General features: G+C 42.6%; 1 protein-coding gene across 6 annotated transcripts in view; it reads left to right on the forward strand.

The window, feature by feature from the left end:
* LOC147010863 (teneurin-3-like) overlaps positions 1–20,000 on the forward strand; it is a 417,211-nt gene that overhangs the window by 296,544 nt on the left and 100,667 nt on the right. For all 6 annotated transcript variants that reach the window (XM_085858959.1, XM_085858958.1, XM_085858960.1 and 3 more), the window contains 5 exons: positions 590–854; positions 4,700–4,967; positions 5,729–5,872; positions 6,548–6,803; positions 18,259–18,288. In XM_085858959.1, the coding sequence (XP_085715085.1) occupies positions 590–854; positions 4,700–4,967; positions 5,729–5,872; positions 6,548–6,803; positions 18,259–18,288 (963 nt within the window). The remainder of the gene's footprint in view (positions 1–589; positions 855–4,699; positions 4,968–5,728; positions 5,873–6,547; positions 6,804–18,258; positions 18,289–20,000) is intronic.

Below are 20,000 nucleotides of genomic sequence, written 5' to 3' on the forward strand. Positions count from 1 at the left end.
GATTCATGAATACTGTATTAGTTCCCAACACCATAAACATCTATTCCCTCGCAATTTATGGATGTACATACCAGTGGATTACTTTTCCTTTGAAAGGGAAGGGTCCAGGTCAAATTTGAAGCATCCTTGTACAATGGAATGATCCTGTGTCACTATTGTAACTGAAACAAGCATGTTATAAGAGGAGGTGTAAGATAGGTTCCACCTTTTACTGACTTGTGCTGTCCAAATTAATTCACAGTATTCGATACTATACAATAATTCCCAATCGCATGGGTCACCCTATTTTGTTTGTCTGCTGAAAGCAGATATCAGCTGATCGACAGGACCTAAATCGACTCTGCTTGCTCCAGTGCTTCATTTCATTCCCAGAATTATCATCCATTTTCACCCCTTGATCATGTGTGCATGCAGGATAGATTCCCTTGAATTTTGCATTCTCGCACTTGACATTGCTAAATGCATCATATCACTATTTGTTTCATATATACACTCTGTCCAACACATTAATCTCCTCCCTCTTGTCTTTCTGATCTCAGATACCCATGTTTGCCGAAATCTATTGTTCATGCCATTTCTGCCCTCCCAGCTTTGACTTGGTGGCTCCTGGAGGCGGTAGCCTGTGTCTCCTCTTCAATCGATCGCCATTCTTGCCAGCTCGTCGTTGTCTCTGGCCACCCTGGGGACGCTTTCTAGGCCTGGAGCCGTTCGCCCTGCGGCACGAGCGTAACCACGTCCCAGCCTGTGCCGGGGCCGCCCTGCCGCCGCCCGGTCCGCTGACGCTTCTCCCGGCACCGTCACCCACCTTCCGCCCCACCTGCTCCTCACAGCATGACATCAGCCCAGAAACACAGGTAGATAATGGAAAAATGGGAAGCAGGTAGTTAATGAGGTCGAATTTATTTATTTATTTTTAATAGACAGGATTGAGTTTTGGAGGAAAAACTGGAGTGGAGGCTTCAGATAACATTATCCGTGTTACATGTTTTGGTGAAGTACGAGGGCCATTGCAAAGTTTATAAACATGATTGCAGTGAGTTCATTCATACAATTAGTTTGTGTTCTCGTTGAACAGAGAAGGTAGCATGGCATTTCAATTCCACCTGTACTTTCTGGTGTATTGTCACAACTCTATGTCCCAGTGGTTGGTTCATTGTTAAAATGGAAATCGTTTCGGCCATTCTCAGACCGACATGGATGACCACTGGAGTGTTTGTGCTCAGTTCCAGCCAGGCTAAGATGCTCCAGCCTTGAAGGAAAGGATGAAGGATGAAGTCTTTCTTATAATCTTCAAAGCATCCTTCTGTTTACATTTTCATTTCCCTATCGGCATGGCGTCTTGCAGTATTGATCCTCTCTTTTGGTACAGCTTTTCAACATGAGAGGTTACACTTTCAAACACATTGTTCAAATTGTGACAAGATGTATGTATGATCAACGAAACACATGTTGCATATCTTCCTTTCTGTATATCTTTTGTGGCAGCTGGAAAGCTTGTGTGGTTCTGAGGTTACCATTGAGCCATCTAATCTGGATTCAATGCTCAGTAGAATCAAATGTGAAGAATTTGTCATTCTCATGATGTGTTGGGCGCTGTCTGTGGAGCAAGCTGTCCAAAGGATGGGGATGTTAATCTGGTGGTCCCATATGTATTTATATTGTGGATGTTAAGGATCTCAAAGTATTGGTCAATAAGAGTGCACCGTACTGTGCTGATACTCTGGACAAATTCCTTGCCTTGAGATGCTTAAAGTATGTACGTACCTGTTGAGCTACCTTATGTTAATAGTACAAAATCAAATTAGTACAAAGACAAATTGCGGTACATTCAAAGTACACCGCCTCCATGCCAAATAAATGAATAAATCCTCCAGCACATGACATTGCCGGCGTGCAGCACGTGGAGATGGAATTGGGAGAGAGTGGTGTGCAATAATTTATTGATTCCGTGATTAATTGCATCATGAAAATAAATAAGTAATAGTAAAATAATTGATTTTTCAATAAATTGCCTAATCGCATACGTAAACCACCACTGTTTCATCAAATCTGTCACTCTTTGAAAATTAAGTAATACATCGAAAATTGAATAATTAATTGATTAATCAATAACTCAAAAATATGCTTTATAGCCAAATCACTTGTTCACTGTCATGTCAAATTTCAGCTTCCGAGCTCAAAGGCTGCACAAGATATTGCCCAGATGAGAAAGAAAATAAAAAGGAATTAATAAATCGATAATAATGAAGCAATTAATCAAGTAATTGATTAAATAAAAAAGGGGTTTTTTCCAAAAGCACATCTTCACTTTTGTTCTCAAATTTCAGCTTCCAAGCTCAAAGGATGGCTGAGATATCGCCCAGACAAAATAAATAAATAAATAAATCAATGTCACCCGCAGGGTGACCCGTATCTTGCCAAAAGGTGACCACGTGTGACTTCTTTAAGGTCACACTGAGGTGAACAGAGCTGCTATCCACCAGGAGCAACTCCTTGAGGAATATCTGCCTGCGAGAGATTCCGATGAGAATCGTTCTACAGAGTAACCATGAAAAATATGCTTTTTCCTCATAACGTCACCAAATGACGTCCTAATGTCTCAAGCTTGACATATCTAGAAAGCACTCATCGAGGTGTTCAATTTGAGGTACTACACGATATGGTTCCTAAAACTTGAAAATTTGACCTTGGGGTCAAATATGTTTGACCTCAGGCGCTAACCATGAAGGTCAAGGCCAATCGCCACCAAAAACTAATCAGCTGAGCGCCAGACCATGAACTACATTCCCATAAACTTTGGAGACGATTCGATTAAAATTACTCAAAAAATAAGGGTTTCGTCGACTCCCTTGATTTTTGACAAAGTGACCTTGACCTTTAACCTTGACCTTTAAAATTTTGTGCGCTGAAAGGGACCTCTATAGGCCTCTGATATGCGAAGTTACAAAAATTTCCAATGATAACTGTGCTCTGCAGAATTTTTTATACGTGATTACAGACAAACAAATAAAAAAACATACAAGCTGACTAACATATCTTGCAAAAACTTCGTTTTGGCAAGATAACAAAAAAGAAAATGAGAAGATGTTGTGCAGAGTACGATACTTGCAAAATCCATAAAACAAAACTGACCTCAAAAATAATTGGTGGTTGAATTCAATGACCAAATATGCAACTCCTCTTTAAATTTCAAGTGAATCGGATGAAAATTGACAATTTTAGAAATTTGGCCTGTGTTGACCTTTCGGCCAATGTGAACCTCCAAAATAATTGGCAGGTTGAATTCAGCTACCTGAATATATATATATATATATATATATATATATATATATATATATATATATATATATATATATATATATATATCCTCTTCAAATTTTAAGTCAATCGGATGAAAATTTAAGACTTTAGAAATACCACCTTAATTGTTGACTTTGGGCCTATGTTGATCTTTTGACCTCAAATACAATAGGTTTCTTCCTTATGACAAACTCTACCAGGTGGTGAATGTTCGTGACGATCGGTTTAAATTTGTGACCTGTAGGCGACAAACAGACAACTAGACAGAATAACAAAATTGACCGACCAATATACTTGAAAAATCTTCGATTTTGCAAGTAACAAACAGAGTGAAAACTTAGTACTCCCTTCCTTCGGCGCCCAGCGATGACGTCATGCATCGCCTGTATATGGCATTGGGAAGGAGCGGTGTACAATAAGTTAAACTGATAATGATGATATTTTGTCCCTTTCCAGGACGTCGCTACTGCAGAAGCAATCTCATTGCAAGGGAATACACTGGGTGGTTTGTCATTGCCATCCCGGTGTCCGTAATTAGGGCATGGGATTTGTAATTTGTTGATGGTGTCAGAACACAACTGTGGTATCTCCAACGTCCATCAGAAGCAAATGCTGGTGAACAGGACTCAGGCAGGCTTAGTCCCAAAGGGGAGGCTGAAGCAATGATTTAAGCAATGCTCTACCTGTGAAACACCTGAAAGACGGTTTTTTTGCAATTAAAAATGATTAAAATGATAATTATAGCAAGATTTATTGAGTTAATAGGTTGTGCGGATAAGACCAAATGGCTTTCTCATTTGTTTATGTTTCCTTGTATACTTCTTGCAAGCTGCATCAACACTGAGAATTTTACAAATAAAAAAAATACAAATATTTTCTATGAACGATTACAAATCATCGTATTATATATTTGAAAAAGAAACAAAAACCAAAAAGTACAAAAACTCATAATTCGACGATCTTCTCATTGTTAAAATTTTCATTCGGAGAGGGGTGGGTTGGTGGTAAAGGTAGGGGAGGTGTAAGGAGGGGGGGGTGAGAAGTGTCGGAGGTCATTAAGGTAGGGGGGCAGTAAGTGTAGAGGAAGGAGTTCAACGAGTGGTCGAGAAAGAGGAATGGGGAGGTGTAGGGAGGACTGTAAGCATAGGAGGAGGGGTGTGGTGAGGGGTAAGGGAGGGTGAGGAATGGGTAGAACGAGGAGTAGGAGAGCGGGGGGGGGGCGGGGGATCATAGTTACACCTGAATTTCAACCCTGTGAATTCCCTCCTTATTTTGAAGGGTGAAAAGATGGAGGGGAAGCACAGTGGTACTGGGTCACATGACATTTCAATGTGCTTGATTTTACTTCTTTATCCCAGCATGTTTAACGGTAATACTCATGTTTTTTGTTGTTACACAGACTGTGCGAGTACAGGTACCAGTACCAGGATCTTCAGCACGTCTGGTATACACGAGCTGGCGTGCCGATGCCTTTCGCTCTCTGATGCTCGTGCGCCTCACCGGCGCCTCGCCACCCCCAGGCCTGCGTCTCGTACACCTTCTGCTCACCGTCGAGGGACGACTATTCCAACAGCGTTTCTCTCCTGCACCTGGCCTGCACCACTGGCTGGAGTGGGATCGAACCGATGCCTACGGACTGCCAGTCTATGGTACAGCACACGCATTAGGTGAGATGCACAAAAACAGAATGAAGACTCAAGCAAGAGCGAATGTGGAATAAAAGAGATGTAAAACAAATAGACATAAAAACTCAAGCACTGTAAGAGAAGCATGCACACTGTGTCACATCATTCACAAAATCAAAATCATAACGAGGCATCAAAAGTACTTACTTACCCACACATCTAAAGGAGGAGAAGCAAGGTAAAGGAAACGACAAGATGGGATTTTCATGATGCACAAACAAATTCGAATTCACCCAGGAAGGTTTGTATCACTCGAGAATGATACAAAGGCGTTGACTATGGGAAGACGTTGATACAAGAAGCACATCCTGCTGATGTCTCTGGGACATGAACACCTGTAACATCCCACCACGACACAAAAGGACACACACAGCACCCCATGTCTAAGGGATGACGCACTTGGTAACCCAAAACATGGGAACACCATCACCTCTTTTAAAATGTTTATTTGATGCTAAATAAATGCGAAAACACACACACACACCATTTCTTCACACAAGCTGACTCGAGTGCAGATAAAAGAACCAAGGAATCTGTGATCAAAGTGAAGAAAAGGGCCTCGTCTCGTACAAATGGCTGATGGGTTAATTCCTACGAACAAATGAAGTGTCGAATGAAGTAAATTTTTTACATCATCACCTCTTTCATCTCTTCTATTCTGCCTTGTGTGACGCTGTTTTACACTTCTCATGGCACGCGCTCTTTTTTCCTATCTTCTATTACTCTCCTTATTCATCTTCCAGTCTCCGTCGGGTTCGAGTACGAACGCTGCCCGGATGTTATTCTGTGGGAGAGAAGCTGGAGGAGTTTGCAGGGACGTCCTCTTGACATCTCAGGCTTGGGAGCCTGGAGCGTGCACGTCCATCACTCGCTGCACATCCCTAGTGGTAACCTTGCTCATCCTCTCACTCCATTGAGGCCTCATACTTTGAGTGACTTCACACACTCACTCTATTGTATTCGTACATTGGATATGCCAGACATATACCAGTTGGTAGAGTTACATTTTCTTTGCATCCAAATTGGTGGTTATTCTGGTTGGATGAAATAAGGTTTTTTTGGACGTTTTGTGGTTGTTTTCCCCTTCTGATATAATGTCATCAACCAGGGAAGCCAGGTGTTGACTTAACAATTAAGGTGGCTGGCTTAAGATCCTGGGGTTTTGAGTTCATCCCCTTCTCTTGCATTGAATTAACACCAGGTGGGTTGACTCAGCCTGTCATTCTTCTGAAGTCGGCAAAATAAGTACCAGCTTGTTGCGGCACATTCATGCCCCCAGAAAGTGATGCAGCGAAGCAGCCACAGGCTGCATATGAATAAATAAATAATTAAATCAACCAGGGCTGTGTGCGGTGGTTTTGTAGAAATGGTAAATTAAAAAGCTTAAAGTTTTAATAATAATTTTATCCCTTTTTTGTCGTCTTTACGCTTGACGAATTATGGATAGAATTATTTTTTACTTTTTTTTGTCAGTCCCCCCGACTGCATGTCGATTACGCTTATTCTTTTCATCACTATTTAGCATATTTATTCTTTGTCTCTGATTTGTTCTGCCTCCGCAGGCATGATGTACGGAGGTGATGGCGGTGCGCTTAGGCTTGCATCTCGCCCACCTCTCATGCACACGGCCTTGGGCTCCGCACGCAGGCGCTCCCTCAGCTGTGTTGGGAGCTGCGCTGCAGGATCGGCCCTGGGAGCGCGTCTCCTTGCCCCAGTGGCACTGGCGTGTGCTCCTGATGGCTCGCTCTACGTGGGGGATTTCAACCTCATTAGACGCCTCAAGCCCGGAGGGAATGTTTCCTCTGTTCTGGAGCTCAGGTGAGGACAGAAGATGATGCATCCCAAGCAGACTCAGTGACATGATGGTTAGGGCATCCGCTGTGTGTCTGCAAGGGCAGTGGTTTGAACTCCAACAGTCATACGAAATATTTTAAAAATGGAACGTCTGCTTCCTTACTTTATGCTCAGTATTCAAAAAGGATAGAGCATGCACAAACAACAATACGTTGAAATAATCTTTTCCACCTTCTCATGTGCAAAGGACACAGAGTCCAGGGAAGGGTGGGTACTTAGAGTGAGGGGTTGGGAACACAAAATTTGGAAGCAAACACAGAATTGAGGCAGTCAGCCTTCTTGCAAGCAGTCAGTTGTGGTGCCATTTGAAGAAAGGGAAGTGATGGAAGGGGAACATACACCAGAAGCAGACTCAACAACGTGCCACCATGTCAAATTTTGCCTCAAATTTAAGGAACACTTTGAATTTTCTGTGTGCTGGAGATATAACAAAGCACAAATAGAGGAAATGTTGCAGCAATCATCCATCTACAAATTTTTGAGCATCTAAATTCGTTTCTGTACAAAATATGTGTGGTGATTGATCACGAGGCATATTGTGCACACTGATGGCACAGAGAACAAAAACAATGCAGATTTTTATTTTTACTCATTTGAACATTTCTCATGTCCTCATGGGCCATCACAAGTTTCTCATGAGATCTGAGATGAGATCTTTACATGAGATATATATATATATATATATATATATATATATATATATATATATATATATATATATATACATATATATATATATTGTTGCGGGCCGGGGGTCGGGTGAGAAGACCACGAGGTGGCAGAAGCTATCTCGGTTCCCAACAGACTCCCCGGAATTGTAGGCCGTCGCACACGGATAATTCTGTGACGCGGCGGGTCGCTTCACCGACCGTGGACGCCAATAACTCAACCTCGTGACCAAGGGTCCTCCCGTCTATGGGTTAATCGGGTTACCGAATTAATCACGTGATTTAATTACCAGGGAACACGCCCTCGGTACGCCTTGTCCGAACCGGATCACTCTACTGGACCGGATCACTTTACCTGATCGGATGCAGCCGAGCGACACTGCCAAGGACGTACCGGCTGAAAGGAACGGATCGTTGGGAATAAAGTCCCAGCTAAACTAGGATTCGGACCATGCTGGTTCAATGGAAGAAAAGACAAAAACGAGCAGGGAACATTCCTAATGCAGAACATAATATAGATAGATACATACATACATACATTCATTGGGAGCATGTGCTTTCACTGCATACGTACTCCATGGGCTTCCATCTGGCCATCCTCCAGGCAGATGCCTGGTCCATCCCCATCTCTTTGGGATGGGACATTCCATGCACCCACCCAAATGGACTGCCTCAGGTTAACTTGAGGAGACCGCAGTCTGGTGGATGAAACCTCAGCACCACTCCAAAACACACTAGTATGTTTTGCAAAGTGTCGTGTTTTGTGGTGGCTGGAGTGCAAATCATGCCACCAACCTCTGAAGGAAGATAAACATTTGCAGTAGGACATCCGCAGACACAGTTGGGCACAAGATATGGATGGCCGTTGGCTCAAAAAGAGCTCCTCCACCCTTTAGCAGGTTTTGTATGTCATCCTGATAGGTGTCCATGTTCATGCACCCTCCTCATAAGGGGACCTGATGGGAGGGGAGCCGGTTTCGTCACAGACACTCGACCATGACCAGGTTAGTATGGGTTTAACATGATACCCATAGCAAGTCACAGATCTGATCTCACCTGGCCTGACAACATATATATCTTCTTCTTCTTCTTCTTCTTCTTCTTCTTCTTCTTCTTCTTCTTCTTCTTCTTCTTCTTCTTCTTCTTCTTCTTCTTCTTCTTCTTCTTCTTCTTCTTCTTCTTCTTCTTCTTCTTCTTCTTCTTCTTCTTCTTCTTCTTCTTCTTCTTCTTCTTCTTCTTCTTCTTCTTCTTCTTCTTCTTCTTCTTCTTCTTCTTCTTCTTCTTCTTCTTCTTCTTCTTCTTCTTCTTCTTCTTCTTCTTCTTCTTCTTCTTCTTCTTCTTCTGGCTGCTCCCATTCGGGGTCGCCACAGCGGATCATTCGTATGATCCGCATAGTGATTTGGCACATGTTTTACGCCGGATGCCCTTCCTGACGCAACCCTGGTCGCCTCTTACGACACAGGGATATGGTACACCTATTTTAACCAGGGTATACACCGGTCCAGTATACTGATACTCATTTCGCCGACCTCGGAAGGATGACAGGCTGAGTCAACCCCCTGGTGTATTAATTCAGTGGCCCAACGCCTGACAACATATATATATATATATATATATATATATATATATATATATATATATATATATATATATATATATATATTTCAATGGAATACTCCAGGAACAGCGATTTGCATACCCACAATGTGCCAAGTCGTGAGTAGTTTACAATGAGTACGAGAACCATAATCCGAATCAGGCTGTAACTGTAGTACAAGGAGCTATCAAATCTGTATCTCAGCAAGGAAGAAATGCAGAATCCATCGTTTATTTTCTGTACGAGTATATTTTCTCCTGGCACAATAATAAGTGTTATCAATGTCCATGTTTGTCTTGTATTGTTAGACGTACAAGGCTGTTTAACGCTCAATTTGGAAAAGTGATGATTTCCAAGATGGCATGACATGGAATATAATATTGTGTTTGCTTTACAGTTTATCCTATGTTGGTTAAAAAAAAATTCTCCTGACAAGATAAATGGGTAATCGTCTCCACATTGGTTTTTAATGTCCCTCGGTACATATGTTAAAATAGAATTTCCAAAAGCAGACAGTTATCTCCCTTCTGTATTTACAAACTATTTATAAAACTCCCACCCTTATTGTTGGTGTCTTTGCAGAAAGGGCTATTAGGCCATGAGGTAGGGGTGTTTTATTATGGCAAGAGGACATTGATGGCGGTGATCAGCCTGTGAAACTTTCTGATACAGAAGTAAACTGAAAATGTCACCTGAACGTTGCTGTGGTCTCTGCACGGTGTTGTAGTTCATTATAAGAAGTTCATCTTTCACTGAAGCATGTTAGTCTTCCCATTTTCCAGCTTGGGCAAAGTATGATCCATACTAATGTCGCAGGCATGTACGTTTGGCAAATATAAAAATACATGGCTCAAAGAGGAAAGAGCAATAGTGAAACAACAATCGTGATTCATAAACACGCATGACCTTGCGATAAACTCCCACTCAATCTATCCCTAAATCCATATGTAGTAAATGGTAAATGATGATGTATCAATGTTGATGTCCCTATCACAGATACGTAGTGTCCTCTATAACTATTGAAACGGTGAAATAAAATTTGATATTATTGCTTTATCCTCAAGAAATTTGGATTTGAGATCAAAAGATGAATATGAAACAAGAGTACAGAAGGTCAGTTATTATTTCTTGGTATTTCTCTGCATATATGTTTTACCATTGTCGGACAATTGCACTTTTTATGTTCAGTCCCCCCCCCCCCCCCCATTTTAGGTAAGTATAAGTATTTGGAACAAATGACTGACACGTGTTTCTTGTTCCATTGAATGTTCACACATGAAAGAGCTATGAATGTCTAGTCTTGGTTTTAGCCTTTGCTTTTGCCTCGGGAGTCTGCCTTTGGAATCAGTCGGCATTAACCAACATGAAGACCAGAGAACTGCCCATGAAAGAAAAGCAAGCAATTTGGAAGCTGAGAGAACAGAAGAACTAAATTAGAACCGTCGCACAAAAATTGAGAATAGCAAATACAACAATTTGGAATATCTTGAAAAGTAAAGAAACGAATCATCAGCAAGACAACGGCCAGGTCGGCCAAGGAAAACAACTGCAGTTGATGACAGAAAAATCATCAGAGCCGTGAAGAAAAATGCTAAAACAACTGCCAGTGACATCACCAATAACTTCCAGAGTGCAGTGGTGAAAGTATCACAATTTACTGTTTGCAGAAGACTTTAACCTCAAGATGCAAACCTCTCAGCAGTACCAAAAATAGAAAAGAGGAGGAGGAGATTGGGACCATACTCTGTGCAGAGCGTTGGTGCTGCTTAAGCAGTTTCTTTGGCTATTGGGCACAATCCTGGACGGATCGCCACTCCGACACAGTATATCAGCATGCTGGCACTCATTTTGCCGATGACAGGCCGAGTTAACCCCACCTAGTATTAATTCAACAGCTGAGCGGGATTTGAACTCAGGACCCTGGGATCCAAAGCCCGCCACCCGAACAATTAAACCAACACCAGGCAACAAAAATAGAAAGGCCAGATTAGAATTTGCCAAGAAGTGCAGAAGTGAGAAAGGAGAGTTTTGTAACAAAGTTTTATGGACAGATGATACCAAGATAAACGTTTACCAAAACGATGGAAATGTGAAAGTGTGGAGAAAGGAAGAAACCGCTTTGATCTAAAGCATACCACCTCTTCAATGAAGCATGGTGGAGGTAGTGTCAGAGCTTGGGTTTGCATGGGTGCTTCTGGAACTGGCTCACTCATCTTTATTGATGATGTATCTAATGATGGCAGTCGCAGAATGAATTCAGAAGTGTACAGAAATATTTTTTCTGCCTTTGTACAAGAAAATGCCTCCAAAACTCAATGGGTGGTGCTTCACCATGCAGCAAGTCATTGACCCAATACACACTGCCAACACAACCAAGGAGTTCATCAGGGGAAACAGTGGAAGGTTTCAGACTGGCCAAGTCAATCCCCTGATTTAACTCCAATGGAGCATGCATTTCACTTGCTGAAGAGAAGACTAAAGTCAGAAACCCTCCAAAACAAACAAGTGAAAATGGCTGCAGTAAAGGTTTGGCAAAGCATCTCAAAGGAAGATGCCAAGAGTTTGGTGATGTCAATGGGTCACAGGTACGCATGTAGAATAATGTATTCTGAACAATTCTAGATATCGAGCCACTCGAGATTGTGCCTTGGTCAGCTTTGGCGGCCATTTTGGAAAATGGCCGCCATTCTACTTTCGCGAAATTGGCAATATGTTCTTATTTTCTTATTGTATTGGTGGTAGATATAAGGAAAGTGTAAAATTCAGTAAATTGACCATGAAAAGGCGTATTCAAATATTATGAGCCAGGATTTTCGGTAAAAAAGCCATTATTTGATTTGTAAATTGCTGCTCTCCTGAAACTTTTCGCTGAAAAGTACCCATTATTGCCTGGAGAACAAGAGTCAAATGATATTCATCACATTCAATGGGTTTGGAATCAACAACATTGCATTATAGATTACATACTTTACTCTATTTTGCAAAGGAAACTGATAATCGTGATAATGACAAACTCAGAAAATGTAGTCAAATTATTGCACACCACTTTGAAGTGGCTACGGTTTACTGTCTACTACCATTCTACCAGGACACATGGTACACGCATACATCAGTCTAGTACAATATGAATTTCTGAGCTCAAGTGTACTGGCTCTGGATCAAGAAGTCAACACTTTTACAAGCAATGCGACTTTGCATTTGCACATTCTAAGCTAGACCGATATCTCAGTCTGTGTCTACTGCGTCTGTCTACTGGCATTCTCCTTCACAACCACACAGTCCAGTGCATTGCAGATTAGCCTTCTTGCATTTGCAGCGGTTTCTACAGCCTTTTTTGCAGCCGCACGACACCAGCTCGAAGCAGCTTTTTGAAGCCTCAGGGAGTGTGGTCCAGAGCGGTTCGTAGGACCCATCCTCTGTTTGCCGCCAGCCCCAGATTGTTGGTGATGGAAGCATGGGTTGAGGGACTAAGACCTGCCCCCAGACATAGCCACCCTGGAAGACTGATCTCTTCACATGCTGTTCCAAAGCATCATAGGTAGGTGGGATGCGCTGGACGGAGTTCCTCTTGGCAAAGAGTTTCTTTCTGGCCTCGTTGACGTCCGTATATGGACTGGTGCGGTCATAGAGGAGCACCACAAATCTTTCAATGCAGTACATTGTGTCATCCTGGATGTTGACTGGCGTGGTGGTCAGGGTCACAAGAGAATTTGTCAGTTCTGGAAACGAGTTCCATGTGGCCCAGGCAGATTTCTTCCCATGCCCCACGAATGCTGATACCATGTCACATCCGGTCATGGCATGGAAGACAGGGAGGGCACGTGCCTTCTGTGGACCGAGGGAGGCAGCTATTTCATGGGCAGGGATGTAGCGGTAGTTCTTGCCTGTCCCAAAGGCAATCCAGAGTTCATCCACGCATGGTAGTGCCTGGGCTACCATCACCGCCAAGACGACGACGTCGGTGTCTACGGTTCGAACTTGAATCCGACGGTGGTCATGTTCTGCAGCATGGGCCACATGTAGCATGACGCGAGTGTCCGCCTCTTCTTGACCGCATGGAGCCAGAGAGCTTTCATCTTCCTGCCTTGGAAGGCAGGTGACTGCTTCACCATCAGTGACTACCAGCTCCTTTGCCTCGTCATGGAAGGACTGCACCAGCACATCGGACAGGAAGGTGAAGAGCTCCACCTTGTTTGCGTCGACACGTAGGAAACTCTGCCAGTTTCCTGGTATGGCTGCGGTGCTCACCACGCGCCGTCGCACCCCTTTTCCTCATTTCTCCCTTGTCGCCGTCTTCAAGGAGCCATCTTTGTAGCTATCCCAAACGAGGTCGAGACGTGAAGCACGACGCAGCTGCCCCTCGAAGTATGGGATGAAGACTTGGTGGGCATATTCTTCAAATGTCTTGGCAGTGCCAGGCTTCAACATCTGCATGATGACGGCGCCGTCAAAGACAACAGAAGTGACAGCAGGTGCATCAGACTGAGCTTCAGCAACGCCTTCAAGGCACACCAGCAAGTCGCTTTTGCTACCCAGGTGGAGCTTACCTGCATCAGATAACGCGGGAGGGCATGCTTGATTTTCATGACGGAAGAACTCGTCCAGGTTCCCATCGCGGTTCTGGCAGCCTATGTAGAGCCTTGCAAATAAGGCCATATCATTCTTCACAGATGCTTCCTTTCCTTTGGGTGCTTTTGGTCTTCTGTCTGTTCCGAAGAGGGGGAGTTTGTTCCTCTTTATAGGTTCGTCAATAGTCTTGGTTCTGTCGATGAGGCAATCCTTTGAGTATGCCTGAAACTGTTCTTGTCCAATCTGCTTGGCAGTGTGAACTGTTTCAATCATTGCAGGATCGGCAATCTCCTTGGTGTCTAGGACCAGCAAATCTGGACTATCCTCCTCTAAGGGATTCCCCAGCTCTTCAATGCAGCCACAAGTGATTGTACATCTTTGGCAAATGCTTCCTGTGCATGCGCTGTTTCTTCATGGTGAGGTGTCTCCTCATTGGCATTTGGATGCATGTTCGCCTCCTCAAACTCCATGATCACTCTGGCCACCTCGGTTCCGGCGACCATCCAGCGCCTCAGAGCACTGGGATTGTCTGTCAGGCCAACGGCACCTCCGTCACCCTTGACACGGGCATTTTTTGTTCATGCGCTTGGTCAAGAGGAATTGCTGAGAATGCCCTCTTGGTCTTTTGCACTGTGAAGTAGCCTGCCTTGAACTCATTGTAGATCTCTGGGTGCTGTTGTGGAAGTTCTGCCATGTCACGCAGATGGACTCTGTTGGCGAATCTTGGCGAATCTTGGCGAATTTATTTTATAATAAATATGATTAGACAAGTCTTTTAAAAACGATAAATGTATAAACAGGCGAGTATTGGGTGGCTTTGACACCAACTCTGGTTTATAAAGCATTGCAGTGAAGTCTGATCCAAATAATTTTAAAGCAATATATGTATTTGTATATTGTAATCAGTAAAAAATAGTGTGGTAGATAAAAACATTAGAAAGGAAATAACTTGCACCAAAAACTTTAACATTTTCACACTCACGCTGACGCTCACGCCGGGGGGGTATCGCTATAGTTCTCTGTTCTTCAAGCAGGCGAGCTAAAAAGTACATACTATTTAGAATGTTAGATCGGCAATAAAGTATTTACAGTACCATTACCATTTGAGCACATCTATAAAGTCTGTATCACAACATTTGTAAATCAGACGTAGAACATAGTTAACAAAGACGCTCTCATCACATACTTGTGGCAAAACACTTTGGAGCCAGAAATTACCATTACATCAATTTAGTCACTTAATTCGCTTCAGAGAATAGTGTACTCTCCTTCAAATTCCCTCTCTGTACCCATATCATTCCACTTGAAAAAGGGGGGGGGGGGAGACTGCTCATGGTTAATACAACACAGATCATATGGAAAAAAATCCGTTCAATAGCAATGAAATTGTCCAGCATGTAAACACATTTCAAAAACAAGTAATAAAAACTGTTTTTAATGCAAAAGGATGTTGGGATGTTCCTCCAAAAAGGTATGCAAATAAGGTTGGAATGGTCACGAGAAACGATCTTGTGAAACCATCACAACATCATTCTTTGAATAATGGTTGTGTGTGTGTGTGTGTGTGTGTGTGTGTGTGTGTGAAAGTTATATCAAACACACACACACACATTCATGCACTCGAACACACACAGTTAGTGTCTTTATACACACACACACACACACACACACACACACACACATGCACACACACACACACACACACACACACACACACACACATTCATGCACTCGAACACACACAGTTAGTGTCTTTTTACACACACACACACACACACACACACACACACACACACACACACACACACACACACTTAGTGTCTTTTCTAGAAACAACCATTATTCAAAGAAAGATATGGGGATGGTTTCACGTGATAATTTCTCGTGACCATTTCTGCCTTATTTACATACTTTTTGGAGGACTATCCCTACATCCTTTTACATTTTAAAAAATGTTTTTATTACTTGGTATAAATTGGTATCATATTTTCAGGGCTGGTAGGATTGCCAAGAGGTATGCACACTTGTCTCTGAGCTGCCTCGCCTGGGTTTGAATCTCAGCCCAGCTTAAAATTATCATTCCAGTGTTCCACAGGCAGAGCGAGGCATCATTGTGTTTGCTGTCGCCCAGTCATTAAACTGCGTGTCCTCTCTGCCAGCATTAAATCCCCCATGGTGTCCTTCGTAAAGAGTCGGCGAGCTCCGGCCAGCACCCAACACCCAACTGCGGCACTGTCGCTCCCCTGCAATAACTGATGCTAACCTGCAGCCATGTGCTGCATACGAATGATGATATTCATAAATTTCCAGGATTTTAATTTGGAAACAACCAACACACCTGTACCCTTGGAATATTCAACAAGGTGTTCACCTTCCACACCCCATATGAACAAAAGGAAATCAATATACCATCAAAGGAAAACATGATTTGAGAAGGCAGTAGACAGATCAAACATCTCCAGTACAAACACTTCCCATAAGCAAAATGAAATGATTCCTAAACCATTGTCAACCACCACCATTATTCCACATTTTTTTTCCAGGATCACCATAATGATACACTGAAATACATCCCTCAAATGAAACAAAGTAATTAATTTAGATACCATGGCAATCCACGTAAAACAGGAGAACCCAAGAAAACTTTGAATCCCCTCTCATTATCGACATATTTCCAAGTACACAGGTGTAGTAAAACACAATATAACGGTTTATGTTGGCCCATGATTGCTGGGGAAGATACAAGTTAACCAAATGAAATTGCTTGCCTTGAACTTCTAAATCCACAATGCAAACCCTTCTTGACTCAACATCCATAACTTTTGCCAAGGCCTTCCAGAATTGAAAAGCAAAGCAACTCCATCATTTTCTTTCGTAATACTCATACTCGCAATACTCCATTCATATATACACTGAACCGAGAAAGAGGAATGAGGTTTTATATTTCATTAATTTCCCATTTCTTTCCTCATAATGATAAATAAAATAAAATATCCACTTTCATGAAAACATCTTTGAATATTTTTTCAGCCCAGTAAAGCAGAAACATAATCCAACTAATGAGTAGAGAAGGCCCACTGTGCTGTGACCAAACTGCCAGGCAGGCAGACAGATAAAGTAAAAATATTATCTCACTCCTCTGTGCTTGTGTGATCGGGACAAATTCAGAGCCAAAGTACAGTAAAACAGCAGGTTTGTCTTCCTATTCATGTTCCAAATTCGTGTTCAAAATATAATATTCAATTTTGTATAAGCTGTTCCTCGATCATAAACTGACGATCATAAACTAAATAAGACAGACAGACAGACGGATAGACATGAACCAATTGCTTAACCACACTTTTCGTTTCACGTGTGCAGGGTAGAAATGTGGTTGTCATGTGGAGTATCCATATTTGTAATCCAAGGCACCACCAACTCGTGTAGCTGCCCAGCAGGCAAGGTTCATATCAAACTTTTTGATCACCACTAAGTAGAGGTAAGACCCAACATGGTCATTGGAGTCACATGGTGCTTACTTCTTCTTGAGACGGTGTTGGCATACCTGGTAAATGATGCCTGCACAATCCAGAATGAAGACCGTCTGATGGTAGAAACAACATACATGAGCTTTGCCTGCAGGACAACTACACTAGTTGACAGTGTCTTCAGTTTTGAACAAGATCTTCTCAAAAAGATTGCATATGGAACCACTTTGGTCACTGATTGTTCTTACAATTCAGACATTCAATAATATACAATATGGCGAGGAAATCTCATACTGAGCATTCGATTTGATTCATATTTGCATAGTTTTCAGATAAGAATCTGGTGATCAAATTTATACTTTATTTTAATATGCTGTCAACCAAATTTAGCACTTGAACGTCGACAGTTTTTACCTGTCGATAGAAGCCCTGCAGGGAGTGCCTGGTAGAACCTTCCTCCCATCATAACATTTCTACAGGAATGGACAAATATAAGTGTTTGATGTGGTGGATGGTGTAATGGAGATGTCATGAAGTCCTAATGGTCACCAAAGAATAGGTACACCATTCTTGATTAAAATTATATGCATAAAGACCTTGTCAAAGTCTTGTTGTGGATTCACGAGATTATTTTATCGAAACTGGTCAGGTCAGGTCAGGTTTGGGAGCATGTGCCGTAGCAGCGTGTCACTGCATCCACTTTCCACCGGTCTAGCCTCCGTCTGGCCATCCCCCAGGCAGATGCCTGGCCCATCCCCTTCTCTTTGAAATGAGATGCTGATCTCACCTCATCAATTAAACCGCTCAGTTTCAGGAAAAGGGGCATTTGTTTTGTTTTATCCTCCAGAATGTACAGATTGCACCAATTATTGTTGTATTCCTCCATTTTTAATATGATGTTTGTTGAAGCTTCTTCCATGATTGTTGATTAAAACATATTGTGATGTCCTTGTTTTTTGCTATATTGAGCAGACAATTGATAAGACTCCACCATATGTCCCTCCACCTCTTCAGCAATGTTAATAGTCGTGAATCTGTGTTTTTAAATGTTATAGTACTAATTAATGTTTTATTTTTTTAACCACTTCCCATCCTTGCCTTCCGTGATACCTGGAAAGTTCCTTTACCAGCAAGGATTTGAAACACAGGTGAGAATGAATAGGCATTTCCAACATTTCCAGTAGATCTGCCATGATATTATCGACATAATAATCACACACAGTATGTGAAGTGATTTTCTATAATAATCACACACAGTATGTGAAGTGATTTTGTTTCACAGCCTCGTAATGGGAACTAAAAGGAGGATTCATGGCTACCTTCATATAGATTACTGGGGTCTCCAATATATTACTGTGAAATTTTATTGAAATATCTCAACAAATGATGATGATTTTATTTCTCAGTGATATAAGGTTCATGGTGGAGCTTGTACATATATCGTACGCAGAACAAAGACTTGGGAAGTCACCAATGCTCTTTTACATGAATTACAGGACATTGTCAGAAAATGGACAAACACATTGTATGTAGGATTTGAACCTGGTTTTCTTGCTTCTTAAGTAAGGAGTTCAGAAGATGGGAGTACATTACTGGCAGACCGACTCGTAAGATACCTGGCCAACAATGATACCTGATGTTGTGTGTCGAGGAAAGAAATTTAATTTTCTATTTGTTTCCCATGTATTTTATATATACAGTATTTAGGATGCTTTCTCATGTATGTGCTACTTGTGAATGTCTGCAGCTGCAGAGAAACCCAGCTACGGTTTGGAACAGCAACGGGTTTACCTTGTGTAGCTTTTCTTGGTTGCTAAGGCCTAGGTCACATTTGCCACGGCGGCCGTGGGGTCTCCAAAATGTACGGCCACTAGCAATTATACGGCGGCCGCAGTATTTCCACGGTCACACAATGTAGCAGTCACATATGTTTTTATTTTTCAGGGAGCCGCACAGCATATTTAGGCCTAAGTCACATTTGCCACAGCGGCCGTGGGTCTCGAAAATCTATGGCCACTAGCAATTATACGGCGGCCGCAGTATTTCCACCGTCACACAATGTAGCAGTCACATAAGTTTTTATTTTTCGGGGAGCCACACGGCGTATTTATAAATTGTGGAGACCGAAAACGTGGGGTTGCCGTACGGTCTTTGATTTGATGTCGCACGGTGACCTTAAGGGGGCCCTGCGGCGGCCATAGAATTTTCAAGGCAGATGCAAGGTAGCTTCAAGGTGCCCAAAGGCGGCCGTGTGGCCAGACGGACGGTAACGAATGGGTTAATTTTTTTTTTACCAGTTTTTTTTGTTGGCTTGTCGAATTGCTATGGCGAACATAGAAATGAAACAAGTTATAACTGCTCTGGACGCTGGTGCTCAAGCAGATGGTGGCGAACCATATCAAGTATTATCCGAGCAAAGACCTTGCCCGGCACTGAGAGCAGCGTCACCCCTCGGTAGTTGTTGCAGTCTTGGCGATCACCCTTCCCTTTCCAGAGAGGGACAACAAGGCCCCTCTTCCAGTCAGTTGGGATGATGCCTGTGTTCCAGGCAGAGCACAAAACTGCATGCAACGACACGAGTGCAGCATTTCCACCAGCCTTGAGAAGTTCGGCATGGATGCACAGAGCCTACTCTGTAATGAAAAAATTGTCGATTGTTGCCTGCTTTAACGAGTCTGGCAATGGCGGTGACCCCTTGTCAAGTTTGCGCAGGAAGGCCATGTCACTGAACCCATGTCATAGCAAACAAAGCCTGATCGTCTTAGCTGCAGACATCATTTCCTTGATGGTCGGGACAGAGATCTCCTCTTCCTCCTCTTCCTCCACTTTAGTGTCGGCGTCATAGTCTGCGTCAGTAGCA

This window comes from Eptatretus burgeri, chromosome 16 (genome assembly GCF_056783735.1).
Source record: "Eptatretus burgeri isolate ZD-2024b chromosome 16, Ebu_testis_v1, whole genome shotgun sequence".
In the NCBI taxonomy this organism is placed as follows: domain Eukaryota; kingdom Metazoa; phylum Chordata; class Myxini; order Myxiniformes; family Myxinidae; genus Eptatretus; species Eptatretus burgeri.